The following is a 16,750-nucleotide window of genomic DNA, read 5'->3' as shown; positions in this document are numbered from 1 at the left end:
CCATCAGTGTCGGGTCTGGATGTCTTGCAGCCTTTAATGTAATATCTCAAATAAGACTGCAGAGGGAAGATACTGTACCTTTTGGGAGAACAGAGACATCAAGATTGAGGAGGAGATTCATCTCACTGAAATTAATCTACCAAAAAGATAGATTGCCAGATGATATAAATCATCCCTACTTCCCTCTCTCCTGTGGAGAGACGGGCCTATTTCCCATGGTTAATTTTCGGAGCTCTAGTTGCTGGGCAGCCCTGACTGTTAAGTGGCAGTAAGAGGCCAGACTGAGAAGGATTCTCCGCTTTAGATGAGCTCAGGAGGAGGCTGGACAGATTCATGGCAGTTAAATTCTTTGCAAGTTATTAAATCCACAGCAATAGCATCTGACGTATGAACTTCCTAAGCTGAAAACGTGTGGAGACTATGAGTTGTTGAGGGGTAGCATCAGACAGGCTTGTCCTGTGCTGCCCTTACTCTTTCCTAAGCATCTATTTATGGCCACTGCTGGAGCTGCCACACACAAGGGAGATGAACTTTCTGTCTGACACCATATGGCCATTCCTGTGCCCTTACACAAGGCCATTTCAGCAGTGAGAAGGGGGAAATATGTGTTTTTTGTGAAGAGACAGTTGCTGTGAACAGGAAATTGGCAGCGAGGTTTATTTTGAGATCTGTGGTGAAGTGCTACTGACCTACAAACAGAAAAGCTGGAAGTCAATTTTACTGAAAGAGCCTGTGCCAGGTGCTGAATGTCAGTGCCCTGTATCAGGTCACTAGAAGCCTTTTCTAGATTCAGATGAGCTGTTTCACCATGTGTTCCCCTCAGATGGTACAAACAGCTTGTTTGAGCCTCAAGACAGTATGGGGAGATTCAGACTCGCTTGCAGTGTGGTATGTAACTGTGTTGCTACACGAATGCTCCCTGCCTTTGTGACAGCACCAGGTGGACTAACAGAGTGGAAGTTTGTTGCTTCGTATAACTCATTTAGAGCACAGAATGTGTGGCCCCAAAAAACAGGTACCACTCACCAGAACAGTGCTTGTGACCTGCCACTGTCTTGGGCACATGCACATCTATAGGTACCTCTGTATTTTGGATGATTGTTTCAGTAGAAAGATTTTGCAGAAGTGGCCATCCTAAATGCAGATACCCTTGAAATGGTTTGCTGAAGAGGCAGACACCTCCAGCTGAGCATTTTACTGCTGGTGCGGTAAATGTGTGCCCATCATTTGCTGCAAAGATCTTTAGTGTCTCCATAGCTGTTAAGTGGCAGCATCACTACGTAAACACACTTCTGTTTGAAGTCAGAATTGCCTTTTATGGCAATCTCTAAAGAAAAAGAAACCTCAATTGAACTGAGCAGTGTTTTCCTTACCAAATCCCCAGACATAAAACAAGCTGGTGGAACTGGATTCAAAATACCAAGCTGAGCTTGTGAAGTGGAAGCTTTTGCTCTTTTAGAGGCACGCTCCGTGTCGAAAGTGGCAGCAAAAATTTTCGATGCAGGAGGAATGTATCAAACTTGACTTTTTCAATTTCCTGTTTGGTTTCTTGCAAACTGCTTTTGTCTAATCGTGCTTGATCTCAAAGATAATTTTATGTAGTGTGGATTGGGTAGTGTGACAAATCCATCATGATCTTTCATCATTCTCTGTTTCATTTTGAATATGACGTAATATTTTCTATCACAAATGAAATTTGTTCATCAGTCAGCTTTGAAAGAGAATCTGTCTTTTATAGCTCTGTAAAATTAGATGAATAGCAAGGAAAAAAAAAAAGTTACTTTATTCTCAAGCTTTTCGAGTTCTTTGCTCTAATTTGTAGATTACAACCACCAATATGTAGAGGTGGTTTGTCCGCAAATCCTGTCCTGTTTTGCAGCCTCCATAGCATAAGCCTCACAGTTCGGTACCAAAGGGAGAGTCAAAACGTGATACGGGAACCGAAGGATGGGGTGTTAAAAGAGGTTGCTTTCTCAATCCAGCCAGTAGTGGGCATGGTAATTTAGGGCTGACTGTATAGCAGCCTTCTGTGATGTGACTCAACAAAGACAAGGCTGGCTTCGCTATTAGTCACAGGCTGTGGTGACTTCAGCAGTACTGCTGAAGTTATAACAGTACTTTTACTAGTGTCACGGCAGGGACAAGTTTTATTTTGTTGTTACAGAATCAGAGGATTCCAGCTGTAGAAGAAAGCCTTGTTGAGAAAGGCTAAGAATGGTGCCAAAACCTCAAAAGCACTTACAAGTAGGGAGTAAAACAGGAGGTGATAACTGCATCTGAAGGTTGGAAAGCGACAGCAGTGGTATGGACAGCGGTGGGGAAGGAAAGGCTGGTTGATGTTGCAGCAGAGCTGTTCCTTAAGAACATTTTCAGACCTTTTTTTTTAAGCATTCCTTGAAGGACTGGAGCTCTGTCAGATCCGAAAGTGTTGGTAGGATGCACAAGGTCAAAGTAATCATCAGCTCCGTGATGGAATTTATCCTTCCTGGTCAGGCTGCCAGAGAGATTTGGACATATGGCTCTGGTTTGTAGTTTGTAGTGTGGTTTTTTTTTTTTTCCCCAGTAAAGCCATGGGTTTGGTCTACCTGCCTGCTACAGTCCTCCAGGAGTTTCATTTACTGGTTACTGCAGAGATTTAGGGCTTTACAGTACCCACACTGTTCGTGCTCTTCCTGCACTACATAACAGTTTCAGTTTCTGAGGTTGCTGAGCAAATCTTTGGCTTTTTACAAGATATTCAGAAACATGCATCCTTAGCATTTGTAGATCTGTGAAGCAGATGTTCTGCAGCTTCTGAAACAACGTCCTCTACTGTGTAGTCTGCACTTGGTGAGCCAGGGGACACTTTTACAGGTCTGCATTCCCAAATGTACACAGGACAAGCATGAAAGCAAAAAGCTTCTGTGTGAACCCTTTTTTAGTAGTAGATGGTCTTAATACTGCAGTAGGTATCCTTCTCTTGCCTGAATGAGAGATCCATACATTTGCACACTCTGTGAAGTGTGTAAAAGAGTTGTTGAATCACGAAGAATGTGTGTTGTGGTCTAGGATGAAGTTGGGATGACAACTGGAACGTGTACACAGACAAGGTTAAATGATTCCTTTTTTCTTTAGCTTTTTCATATTCCTGTACTGAATAAATGCTATTTTACTGAGAACTTTTCCTGGCACCACTTGAGAAATTCATTAAGATCACCAAAGAAACTTTGTCTTTCCCCGTAGAATTCTAGGCGGGGGGAAGTGTTGGAAATCTGCCACTTAGTTCAATTTGAAGTTTTCCATTGTATAGATTTATAAATCCTTAATTGTCGCAATGGTGTGTTTTGCAGGTGAAGTTAGTGCACTAGCCACCTGGTTTAAGTAAGAACTTTTGAAGTTCCTGTTTTTGCATGGTCTCTGCACAAATTATGAGTGGTACAAATTCTTGGCATCACAGCCCGTGCTTGCCCAGTGGCTTAGAGCGATACGGTACAATCGCAACAGTTGTGTTGCTGCAGACTTACATTGTGGTATGTGAGTGCTGTGTGGACAGCAGTATTACTACTTTCCAAATGCATGCCATGACTTAGATTGACTGGTAGCCTGTGTGCTCACTGGTGTGTGTGTTCAGAAAATCCGTAGCTTTTCTGCAATTGATTCTAACAGGAGTGGAAGAAATACTGTAGAGTGTGTGTCAACAGTATTCCTGACAGATTAGCACCACACACACAAAATCAGTAATTTTGCAGGTGTGCTAGTGGTTAGTCTTTTGTTAATGACTTTGAACCAAAGCAAATTCACCTTCAATCTAATTTTGCCATATCTTTCTTCACAGCTTCCTGTTATGGGAGGAGCCTTTATGGACTCACCCAACGAGGACTTTAGTACAGAGTACTCCCTGTTTAACTCATCAGCCAACGTCCATGCAGCTTCTTCCATGCAGAATCCATCAGAGGAGCCATCCCGTTCTTCAAATGATGCCATATTGTTATGGATTGCTATAATAGCAACAATTGGAAATATTGTGGTTGTGGGAGTGGTGTATGCCTTCACCTTCTAGGATGACTGTCCCCCCAAACACTGGAAGAGAGGATAACTGCAACAGTATTTGTCATGTGTACGTATGTATGTGTGTATGTATACATGTATATCTATATAAACACATATAGGCAGAGACTTTGTTGTTTAACTAACTGCTGCCACAATTGTGGAAGTGAAATGCAAGTTAATCATCTTAAATGGTAATGGCAGAAAGGTTGGATGCAATTGCAAATTGTGTGGAGGTGAAAGCTTTAATTGAGAACAGAGCTAATATCAGTTTTGTACAGAAATGTGATGAGAGACCAATTTGGATACAGTAAATACTAAGAGAAAGTGAGATTTATATAGAAAGTGCTTATTTTCTACTGTTTAGATTTTTCTAGCAGCTCTTCTGCATTTTGTCAGCTTTTTTTGTGCATTTTTTACTGTGGTATCATGTTGGATGAAATTATTCAATGTCATGTTTTCTGGACATCTTAGTTTTCCAGATGGACTGAATGGTCAGCATGGGCTGAGGTCTCATGAAATTCATCATGTGTGAGACCTCAGCACATGCATACACTACTAGGCTGTGTTCAAAATAATGAGTCTTAAAGCTAGGACAGGCAGATGCATGCTATCTAACACTTGCCTTCCAGTATCAGTTGCTGGATCTGATAATCTATGAGTTGATACTGCTTGCAGGAGGAGGCATAGCTATTGCAAGGTATGGCTGGTCTGCAAAGCCTCTGCATTCCAGGACAGGTACACGTTAAACAGAGCAGCAGCAACCCTTTCTGCTAGAGCTACCGGGTTGCAGTGGTTTCTAGATGTGTCCTTCCCAGGAAACAAAAGCCAAATGCCATGATTTTCAATGTATTTTGCTGTAATCCAGATTTCCCACAGCAGCCATGTACTTTCTTAAGCTTATTGGTGTCAAAAGAATGTGGGGAAATTGTGAAGCCTAATTAACAAGGAATGCTGTCTATGAGAATAATAGAACAGAAAGAAAGACGGGACTCTTCTGTGCTCTGGAGGGAGTGAGTGCAAGAGGCGGGATGTCCTGGGGTAGAAACAGCACAAAAGAAGATAGCAAGAGACAGACATGCAAGTGCTTGTATTTCAGTGCTAATATGTCTCTGGGTTCTGCTGAGGCTCCTGGAAGTGATTTTTATACAGCCTGCTTTAGGTAACAACTGCAATTATCATTTGAATTTGTTCTGTTGAGGGGCAATATTCTCACTGCATTGTTCCCCTGAGCAGTTCTTTCTCAAGAGCTGTTTCTTTTCAAAACAAACTGTCTCCTGCCTTGTTTCAGAGATTATAAAAGCTCGAGGGAAGGAAAAAAAAATCACTTCTGTTGGAAATCTTCCAATTCTCACTTAAAAAATAACCTGAAATCTATAAAATATCTGCACTTTGAGTGTACCAGACAATTTCTCTATGTCTGCATGTACAATATGTACATGTATATGTATTGTACATATGTACAATATAGGTTTTCTGACTCATACAGCTACTACCCTAGTTCCAGCAAGCCTTGTCTACAGGCATTGAGGCTATTTTTAAGAGTTGCCTGCCCCTGAGCTCGAGGCTGGGCTAAGAGCTACTGAATTTATAGAGAGGTTTGGATTTTCCTCTTTTCTCTTTAAACCCATTTTCATGTAGGGCTGGCAAAAACTTACTTGAATCAAAGCAGCATGCCCCAAATCAGTGTTTATAACCACTCACTAGTCATGGTGTGTATTTTCTTTCCCCCTCTGTGAACTGGTCTTCAAAGACTGGAGAAATGCAAACAGAGAGGAGGGGAAGAAAGAAACTAAATTGCTTTGAGGATGAGGAAAAAAATGCCAATTAACTTGGGGAACTGAGCTTTTATGTGTAGAGTTATTTCCCTATTTAGAGGTAGGATTTTGTGGAGATGGTTGAGGATGGGTGAGATCCATGTTGCAAAAGTTTGGGAAGCCCGTTTCTGGAAGCTGGAAGAAAGGACCTTCTGCCTAATGAAATATCTGTAGTCTTAAGAATGATACAAAAATGATGATTTTCACTGTCTTAAAATGGTGCTTTTTTCCTTCATAGGAGAGCATAACAACAAAATGGGAGCTGCATAGATTGTGTACCTTTCCTGTCCTTACACTCCCTTATTCTTGCTGAACAGAAAGGTGTTAAATGAGCTTAGAAGGCCACAGAGAAGTTTCCAATGCAGAACTGAGCAGGACAGGCTCTGCTGTAAGAACATTTAGGACCCATGGAATTATTGCTTAATGTAATACTCTGTTCCCAACCATTTTCTTATACTCTTATACCTTTCTAATTGTATCAATTTTTCATGGACTTTTCTTCAGTGTTTCTACAGGGTCTCTAGTTAGGCCAGATCTTGAAAGCAGTGAAGAGCAAAACACTTCCCCCATGATTAAAACCAGTTTGACACCATGATACTTCCCCAGTGGGATTATTCTGCCACTTAATGAATTTACCAGCAGTGAGCTTTGTTGACATTGCTAATTGCACTAAGATTAATATTCTAAGAAATGTTTGCATCTCTCTTCCAAAGCACTAGACTAAGTCTGTCACCCATAAAGAGCAGCATTAGAGCAGGAAGAGCAAAGAACCACAACTCTGCTAATGAAACTGAGGGACACTCTTGTGTTGTTTTTCCCAAAGAAAGTGCCCTACTTTCATGTGAAATTGATGGTGATAGCAGGAGTGTTGGAAAACAATGAGTTCTGCCTCCCTCATCCCGATCATCATCATACATATTTTCATTGTTAGAGGCTGAGTTGTCAGGAAGGGCTAGACAGAACTTTAATTAAAGTAATTGGTTTGACAGGGTGACAAGGCAAACTGGGTGCAGGCAGCAAGTGGCAGCATTTCCTGTCTTCTGGTTACACTGCACAGTAAGCATGCAGCTTTGCTGTTGAGAAGATGGTAGTTTTAGCATGCAGGTGCAAAGGTACTCTTTACCAGAATATTTTCAGGTGCATCTTGGGGAGCAGAGCTGGTTCAAACTCTGATCTATTTTGACAGTGATAACATGCATGGTGTGTTTCTGGATGTTGCAATCTGGCTCCATCCACTGCAACTACTTCCATCTTTTGTGAGGTTAGAGAAGGTTTGAGTTCAACCATAGAAAAAGGGAATTACTGTAGCAGACAAAGCAAAATGCTTCCTATATGCAGTGCTAGACCTCTAGCTGTGTTGTAAACGTCATTGTACAAACACAAGAACCAACGCTGAATGTGCTCCTCCTTCTAGCCAATGGACTGTAGGGATCAATAGCAACATATCAAATAATTGAACTGCCTCTTAAGTTTATTATTATTTTTTCCTCTAAGCAGTCGGCAGATCCCCATGGCATCTGTGCAGCCATCACAGCAAAGAGACTAAAGGCTGAACAGTGACGGAGGTGGGTGCAAATGCACATCAGATCTGAGAAGGGGGTAGGGAAACCCACACGGCTACTCCTGTTATATTGTTATCTGCAGGGCTAGAACTCTGTTTTTGTCCACAGCATTGACATTCTCCAAAAATAAAGCGAGGGAGGAGGATGTATTGCTGGGTCAACCCACTTACAAAACTTAGCAACAGATTTAAAAACTGCTGTAACAACAGTAGGAAAGCGACTCATCTGTTACACTAATGTATTTAGTCATTTCAGTGGACAGGTGAGCTGATAGATACCTCAGAAGTGACGAGTCCAAAAATCTTCGTTTGCAAAAGGATGTGAGGGCAGTCAGCATCCCACCAAACTGCTGAGCAGCCTGTAATAACAAATCCCAAATCCAGAGTAAATCGAAGCAGCCAGCCATTACAGTCTTATCCTGTACATCCCTTTGAAGGTAAAGGGAAAATGTACCTTTGTGCCTGGGACCAAGTGAAAACAGGAGTTCTTAGTCAGTAGGTTGCTATATATTTTGTCTGACATTAGAAGCATTTGTTTTGCTGTTCTCAAACAATTCCAGTTGTTAATAACCTCTTCACATTTATCTGCAGGCTGCTGAAAGTTATTAATTTCAGGTAACTATCCATTTACCTGGTGTAATTTTGCTGGGTTTCCTGTGGCTAAACATAGAGCAGAATCTGGAAGGTTATTCTTTTTAAAGATGATTTCCATTATTGAGAGAAACAGGTCAAAAAAATCGGAATCCCAGATCAAAATATTCCCGTGCTTTTAGAGCAGTCAGAGCTCTGGAGAATTAGATTCCATCTGGTTAATGCACAGAAAAGAGCAGTTAAGTCCCTGGTGATAATGTCAGGCATCAGGGCTCTGACAGGCAGAGCTGAGCGGTTCATTAACGCCTGCTCTGCCCTGCTGAGCCTTGCTGGCTTCCTAGGCTCACAGCCTGAGCCGAGCTTAAGTGAGCTAACCATGAAGTACGGCATCTCCCTCTGCATTCTACAGCTTGCTTGCACCTGTAAAAATAAAGTGTAAAAAATAAAAGCAAGTGCATTTATTCCAGTCACAGAATAAAAGCCAGAGATCGGTGTTCTGGTAGGTATATTGTTATCGGTACCCATAAGGTAAAGATGGGGATGTTTTAATGTGTAGTGGGTTCCTTTGCCTCAATGTGGGAACATCCTAAAGAAATCAAAGCATGCCAAAGCCTTAAAGTCTCCTGTTTCCCTTGATCTGACATTAACTTTATGTTTTCACATACAACCCTTCTGTGCCTTTTACCTTGCCCTTCCAAGTCAAACCAGTGGAAATGAAATCATCACTATGCCATTCTCTGGACATGTAAGGGAGCTCCTAACAGCAAGGGACCAACCATGTCCCATTTTAGGTTTTTTGCCCTTCGGGCACAAAGAAAGAGGGGAAAGTGTCCAATTGTCTACCCAGGAGACTCCAGGGGAATATGTACATTTACATGAATTGATGGTAATTTTCTCCCAAGCTGGCCCAAGATGACATGACCAGACTTACTTTTGCAGTAACCTGTTGTGGGAATTACAGCAGCACAGCCAGGAACTGGAAAAGAAAACAACACTGATAACCCAGAACTGTCAAATCTCTAATCATCTCATTGGCACGCCTCTGAAGGCAGGGTTACCTGAGAGTCAGAAGCAGACTTGATGCGTTGGTACAAGCACAAAGGCTCTTTTGTATGAGCACAAATGGTATGTCCATCTTTTCAGGAAGTCTTGGGAGCATTATGCCTATCATTCCTATGCAGCTAGTGAAGATATTTTTCAGTTGTAGAAAATACTCAAAAAGCTTTTGTGTTGTAGAATACATGCAAGACCTACCTTCCAGAGCACTTCTAGGCTCCCTGCTGAAGTGAAAATACTTGAATTTCTTGATTCTTAAGGATAGAACATTGATGAGTCAAGTAACATCTGTACAGTAGCATTACCTTATTTTAATCTGCAGCTTTTTATGACATTCGATCTCAAGTCTTACTATTATCCAAATTTTTAAAAAGCTGAGAGCAGAGAGACCTCACTTGCTAAGCATGTCTCAAAAGTCACTGTCTGATGCTTCAGGCTACGTCATTCCTCATTCCTCCCCCAGGTACCCTGATGGGAGCTCACATCCATCCCTTTAAACCCCTCATCACCACCCCATGTCTCTATGCCTTCATTCAGTTTCTCTCCTTGTTTTCTCTGTATTCTTTTCATTCCATTTCAGAGCATGTGAGCAGTTGGAAGCCAGCAATGTTCTTTGGCACTTAAGCATCTCCTTGACCATCAGTAAAATGTGAGGACTCATCACAGGAAGTGCACAGATCACTGATATAAGCTGTCTGCCTGTAGGAAGATCCTAATCATTATCAGCCTTAGCAAAATCATTAACTACTTCCCCCAAATAGAATAGTAAGATGTGACCATAAAGCTTGGTAACTGTATCGTCAGCATCCATACAACTCAAAGCTCCTTACAGAAGCTCACATTTTGTACATCTAGTCCACTGTTCTGCAGTCAGCATTTGCTGAGTTTTCCTCCACCTCACGTCCCTTGCCACCCTCAGCACGTCAGAATCGGTGGTAAATCACTTGGGGTAGGGCAAGGGGAGCAGAAGACGTGAAAAGCCTCATGTAATTGTGTAGGGCAAAGGCCATTAACCACTACCTTAATTCAGTGAAGGAAAACAAGCACAGTGTGCAACGCCATGGGAGTTTCAAATCTAGCCACACCTGCTGTTTTCAGATGCACAGCCAAGCTGCTATAGCCAGATTGCACATTTCTGAGTCTCATTGTGACCAAAAGGAAGCGTATTTCTTGGCCAGAGCTGAGATTGCTGAACAGCCTCCCTCACGAGACCCTGCTTGTTCTGGTGTTGTTTGGGGAGCTTCCTGAGCTGAAGTTATTAAGATGATGTCACATTTCCTGTGCAGTTCAGTCTCACAAATGAGCAAATAAGATTAAGCTGTTTACAGATCTAGGCCTAAAACTCTTTTCAGTTACTGCCTTCATAAGGATGATTGAAGCTCCCGAGCCCGCAAGCTGCTCTGTCCAGAGGGACCTTTGCCTCCACCTGGAGTCAACTGCATTAACAACACCTCTTCTACACTTCTGACATCTTGCTCAGTGGATCACCTTCCAGAACTAGCTCTGGGTTGCTGGGGTTTAATTTTAAATGTATCTAAAGATGTCCATAATTTCCTAATCAAAAGAAAGAAAGAAGGAATGTTGTATTTTTTTAAACGACAAGGTAATAAAAATCTAGTCTGAATATTTTGGTAGATACACTGGAAGAGTATATAATGTAGCAAACAGTTGCACTATTTTTTCTATTGTCTGAGCACCTAACATGCGAAATATTTGTTCTGTCAGTTTGAAGTTACTGAGTTTGGAAGAAGTGCAAAGCCTGACTGAAATTTTAAGCTAATGTAAATAAATCCAGTAGCTAGCTTTGTGAGGTAGCCTGTAACATTTGTTTTTTCAGTTGTCTCAAATATTGCCTAATTGTTGGGGGTTTTCTCAAAATAAGCTAGATAATGGCACTTCTGAGAGCACCCGTACTTCACTCAGAGTCACAGTCATATGGAAACGGCATCCATAGCACATGTAAAACATCTTTACAGGAGCCCTTTAAGTATACAGTTATTTTTCTTAATAATCCTTGACAATTTAATTCTCTTGTGCTTTCTCTCTGCCACGCTGTTCTGTATACTTACAGGTTTGCAGGGGTGCTCTGTTGTTTTTGTAGTATATGGGTTGGTTTAAAGAAAACTTTTACTCTTGTAATCATTATTCTTGAAATATGGATATCTGTAAAGAGAAAAGCAACTGAAAAAATGCCCTCAGTTTCCTCTTAAGTTTACTGTAATGAATAAGTTTAGTTAATAGAAATGTGTTATTTTAAACTCCTGTTACTTTCTTTTCTCCAGCTTTGACTGCTTTCACTATATGTGTACAAGATACTGTTTCATTCTTTTACTATGGTGAAAATGATAAGTTTTGTTAATATTGGGTGGAACTTGTGCTTTTGGATAAAGTTCTTCAAATTAATGGCAACGTGTGATTTCTCATTTTATTCTCAGTTTACTTGAGAGTATTTTGATGCCTGTAAATGCAGTTATTTAATTATTACCTCCAGTGATATGTTGACACTAACAGTTTGTTTTGTTTACGAATCTACGTGATTTGTCAGCCTTGGGAAACCCTCTCTGTTGCCTATGTGGCACAAACAAAACACTGTGGCTGTTTCCACAGGAAGGGATGCACCTGCTCCCAAAGTTTAAGAAATGCCTTAACACACTTTGGAGCCAAAAAAGATGTCTCAACTTCTTTAAAGTAAGCTCAGAAGCCTTTATACCATGAACCCTTCTGTGATTGCTCTCTCCCAGTTCTCTTTTCAGTTTAGCATGACCGTCCTGTCCCACGGTGCAGTGTGGATGTTTCTATGATTGGTTTGGGGAACCTGAGAGGGGCATCACATCTCACTGTGGGATGTTCAACAAGCTTCATAAAGGCAAATAGTGGCAAGAGGTAAAAAGGAAAATATGTGGCTTTCCTAATGCAATACAGCATGTAGATTATTGCAAACCTTGCAATTCTCCAAAGGGGAACCAATGAGCAAATATGTTCAGATCTGCTGAATGACAAAAGGATGTGTTAAGTCAGTTCTCACGCACCATTTTAAGTTTGACTTACCTTTGAGCGAAGCAAACTCAGAACCACAAAGATGCACATGCCAGTCCTGAGAGCAAATCTGACAAAAATTAATGAAAAAAAGAAGTTAAAAGTCGAAGATGTGGGTTTTTTTCCTAGTCCCAATCTCTATAGGTCTAGCAACATATTCCAGAGTTTACCCATTAAAATGTAAGGCAGTGCAATTGCCACACTACAACAACATCTAGTTATAAATCACTTTTTCATTGCAGATTTCGGTTGTTTTCACTTCTAAATTCTGCACAATAATTAGAAATGGAAGAGAAAGTTCTGTTGGATGGTCATTTGAAGAGTCAGCTGTATGTATTTCTTTTCTTGTGGTTTCTGGTTTTGATTACAAAAGTTTTGTGCCTGCAGTTGGGTACAGGAATAAGGTTTACTGATCTGTGAATTTCCTGAGTGAGGGACTCTTTAAAGGACAGGACAAGTGATTTATTATTCCCCAGGCCTCCAATGCATCAAACAATTTTAAGTGCAGGATTTTATTTTCTCAGCAGCTCAGCTCTTCTCCCAAGCATCTGAGCAATTTTTCTCTTGCTTCTTTTTTTTTTTTTAATTTAAAAAAACCCCCAAAAAGTCTTTCTGCTCTTTCATTTCATACTCTGTGCTAATACCCAGTTCCTTCTGATCTCTGTCAATCTCTGTTTACTTCGAAAATATTTTGAGTAAATATTCCTCAAAGTTCTCTGTGACAAACGCTGCTGCAAAACAGTACTTATAAAGTACTTCTCTTTCTTCTTCAGGTAAATCAAAATGCCCATTAATTCCTCTGAAAGTCTCATGCTGTTGTTTTTTTTAATAGTTTGTATAACCACATTAATTTCTCTTAGCCACGGTAGTTGCTATCCTCTGTGCAAACTTCTCTAGTCCTTTCTCATTATTTACTGACTTGGTCTTGTTTCGGGTGGATCCCATCTTCTGAAGTACATCTTCACTGGCGTCTCCTGAAGTCAAATGCAGACTTTGACTTTGTAAGAATTATCTTTACCATCCCATTTCTTTTGCAGTTCAAGGGTATGCAGGGCCTAATTCTTAACGTTGTAGTCACAGTTGCCTCACTGCTGACTGTAGGATACTCTTAATTTTTACCATCTTCCAGTTGCAATCTGAAATTCCTCTTCTTCAGGCAATTTTAAAAAAAAACAAACAACCTACATTCTAAATGTAAAAAACCCAAACAAGCAAACATAAAACCTTCACTATTTTCTCCTATGTATGGAAGAACTTTGTTTAGCATCAGTTTTACCTGTGTTAAGAGACCTACAATATGACAAGAATCTGAACATTTTTAGTATAGTACAATGTAACAGCACAACTGTAACAGCTTTGGACTTTTGTGTGCTAAAACAGTACAACCTTGTCACTGAAGCAACTTTCAGATTTATCAATACATACTATGTCAAGTTACACTTAATTTCTTTTTTTAATGCTCTAGTATCTTTTCTGTGATAAAACCAGTTCATCAGATGTTGTTTAATGTCTTTTAGTGCTGGGGTTAAGAATGCTATTCCCAGTGAGGCTGATTTAAGTTAGATGAGAGCCACCCTTACTTTATAGCTCAACAATTCCCTGCTTCACTCAGTGCTCACATACTTGCTATGCATTAATTCATGCTGTCTCTGAAACCAGCTGTCTCAAGAACAAATACCTTAGGGGTCTAAAAAGCTCTGTATCAAAGCAACTGATTATTTGAACAGTGTAGGAAATCATCATGAGTGATAAAGAAAACCACAGCAGGGCTACTCTGATGAGACATCTCTGTGCTTTCCATGGATTTGTGTGCAGTACAGGGCTGGGAACGAAGGCACTGCACCAGCTGCGACTCGGGGCTGCTCAAGAGCTTGCCAGGACAGAGTGAGTTGTGGCCTTTCAAAGTGAAGCATGCCCAGCTGACCTGGGAAGTTGCTGCAGAGTGACTACTGGTTGTAGGTTACCCCATCTTCTCTGTGCAGATATGGGAAAATAGGAAGTGTCTCCTACAAACCTGCCTGGTAAGGGACTACCATTGTAACACATCCATTTTAACAGGAAAGAACCACAGGAAATGAAAGAGCGGTAAGTGGTGAGGAACTGGTTTCTATTTAGAAACTCAAAACAACAACAACACAACCCAAACCAAATAAAAAACAACAGCAAATTTAGTATAGAAGTGAGGATAATGTCTCTCTTAAAGCACTTGACTGTGTCCTCTTATGGCATAACACAAGCCAGGGAAAATACCACGGCATCAGATGAGCAGAACCAGAGTGCACGACCATTCCCCAACTGTAAGTCAGAAAAAACATCAAACCTAAGCTTGGGCTTTTTTCTGCATTGCAGGTGTCAATTGCTAATTCCATGCACATCCCACAGACAAAGTTGTAGCACAATAGTGAGATTAAATAAAAAACTCAAACCACCCAAAAAAAAAAACCCAAAACCCAAGCAGTTGTAGAGTGCGGAAAATATTGCCTGTAGGCTTTTTCTGACTTGACACCATGAAGGACAGATGAAACCTAATGAAAACTCCCTAAAATTGCACATTCTAAAATCTAAAGTGATGTTTTTCCTATCTTGTTTTGGAGACCATTAGCTTTGATATAATCATAACCAATGTACTTCCCTTCTTTTCCATCAGTAATTCTGTTTAATGTAATATAGCCTTAAGACAGTGTTAGAGATCTCTACTGGACTGGAATACTACATTATCATGCACTGGTATTTGAGGTATTTACAGAAGACACTCCCCACAACCCCCTCTTGCTTCTTGCTTTATCCCAAGTCACACAGGATACAGTCGTATTAGTTATGTAGAGATGAATCACAATCTTAAAATAGATACTGAAACAAGAATATAGCCTGTTTTTTCTCCTAGATATGATTTTTCAACAAAGTGTACCTTTGAAAAAGTACTTTTCAGCAAATGGAACTCAGTTGCAGAAATATAAGTGTTGAGATAGAGTTGCTTGGAAATTTGCAGTCTATTTATGTATAAAATCAAGTTAAACAAACAAAGTATCTTTTGGCTTTGGAATCCTTTTTAAGAATTCCTCTTAAATATAGTTGGAGGTCCATTATACAACCTTGAAACTTTCCTCTCGTGTGGTTTAGAAACACATACAAAAGTTATTTAACGGCTTCCTATGTATTTTGTTGAGAATCTTCAGAAGAAAAGAAGTTAGAATTTCTTTTCCATTACTCAACACAGCACCATAAGTTATTGATTGGAGCAAACTGAGCAGTATTTTCATCAGATCACCAAAATATAATCTTACTCAATCTTTTCCACATGCATTTTTAAATAACTCTGCCTAGTGCAATCCTGGCTCCATTAGGGTACAGGAAGTACAGTCAGATCCTTATTTCAGGTATGGCCCAGAAAATGCCCAGTAAGATGATCCCTAGGTTCAAGACTAAGAGGAAAAGAAAGCAACGGTTTCTAGTCACCCAAGTTACCGCTGCTTAGCAAGCTCAAAAGCTAAGGCAATTCTCCTTTATAACGTTGCCACGATACTTGCCAATAGTTCTGTTTGCAGAAGGACAACTCAGATTTCCCTTTTTGAATCTGCATATTAAAAGAGGGAATCTGTTCCTTAGGTTCTGCTGGTACTTTTCCCCTTTACTGTGGGAGCCTGCATCCCTGAAGGCACTGAGGCAGAACTTCTGTGTGTCTGGGTATGAGGACTGCTGCTTGGCTGACATGGAAGCGCCTGTTGCCCTTCAGGGGCTGCAGATTTTTACAGGCAACCCACCCTGAAATTTGCTGATGTTGTGTTTCCTGTCGCCACTCCTTGGACACCACTTTCCCAGTGTTCCATGAGTGATATCCTGTCTCACTACAGGGATGCAATAACAATAACACATTTCCTCTCTCTGGTGCTTCACATCAAAAGAAACAGCCCCTTAGTGGACACCCACTCTCTGAGCAGGTTTTTTCCCTTTTTAAATTTTTCCATCTAAACTATATGCAGTGCCCTTCATTGTTGCTTCTACACTTGATTAGCTTCATGCTTCCATGATTATTTTATGCTACTACACTTGATTATGACACCTGAAGACACTTTCCTATCTACACCCCACAGTGGGTTCACTTAGCACAGTATTCCGGGGTCAGCATATCCCTTTCTCAGGAAGCTCCTTTGCCTTTGAAGGGAATCCCTCTCACTTGGCTGCACCAAAAATAACTTCCTCATGCATACATCAGTACAGGACACCAAGTGACAAATAGTGTTGCTGTGCAAGGCCAGAACCAGCCTCAACCTGACACGTATCCAAAACATGTACACCCCTTGAAGGGCTTCATTTCTTGTACCACACCTGAAGGATCTAGTCTCTGCCCCCAGAGGCATTTGTGAAGATCACTTTGTCCCTTCATGTGCCTGCAGGTGGAAAAGCCGACATGCTGTCCCTGTTCTCCATTACAGACCATTATTTGGAGCGCTGTTCGAGAAACAGAGAGACCAAGCAGGACCACTGCAGTCTACAGTGCCCAAAGCCATCAGAGACAAGCACATCTTGTCCCAAGACCCTCTCTCTTGGATCTAGAAAGCCAGTAGAGTTGTTATATAACAAGAATATTTGTGATCTGAGGCTTAATTTATGTGAGCAGTACCTTAAGAATTTCAAGCAGTCAGAGTTTAAATGTGTTGAACAT

At 40.8% G+C, this 16,750-nt stretch overlaps 1 protein-coding gene across 1 annotated transcript in view; it reads left to right on the top strand.

Annotated features, from left to right (window-relative positions):
• The window catches only part of C6H14orf132 (chromosome 6 C14orf132 homolog), a 39,894-nt gene extending 29,310 nt beyond the window's left edge, over positions 1-10,584 (top strand). The window contains exons 2-3 of the mRNA XM_061998407.1: positions 3,815-4,096; positions 9,632-10,584. Of these exons, the coding sequence (XP_061854391.1) occupies positions 3,815-4,039 (225 nt within the window). The 3' untranslated portion in view covers positions 4,040-4,096; positions 9,632-10,584. The remainder of the gene's footprint in view (positions 1-3,814; positions 4,097-9,631) is intronic.
• The last annotated feature ends 6,166 nt before the right edge of the window (positions 10,585-16,750 follow it).

Source organism: Colius striatus, chromosome 6, assembly GCF_028858725.1.
Source record: "Colius striatus isolate bColStr4 chromosome 6, bColStr4.1.hap1, whole genome shotgun sequence".
In the NCBI taxonomy this organism is placed as follows: Eukaryota; Metazoa; Chordata; class Aves; order Coliiformes; family Coliidae; genus Colius; species Colius striatus.
The sequence above is the reverse complement of the archived record's forward strand: the minus strand, read 5'-3'. Positions and strand labels throughout refer to the sequence as shown.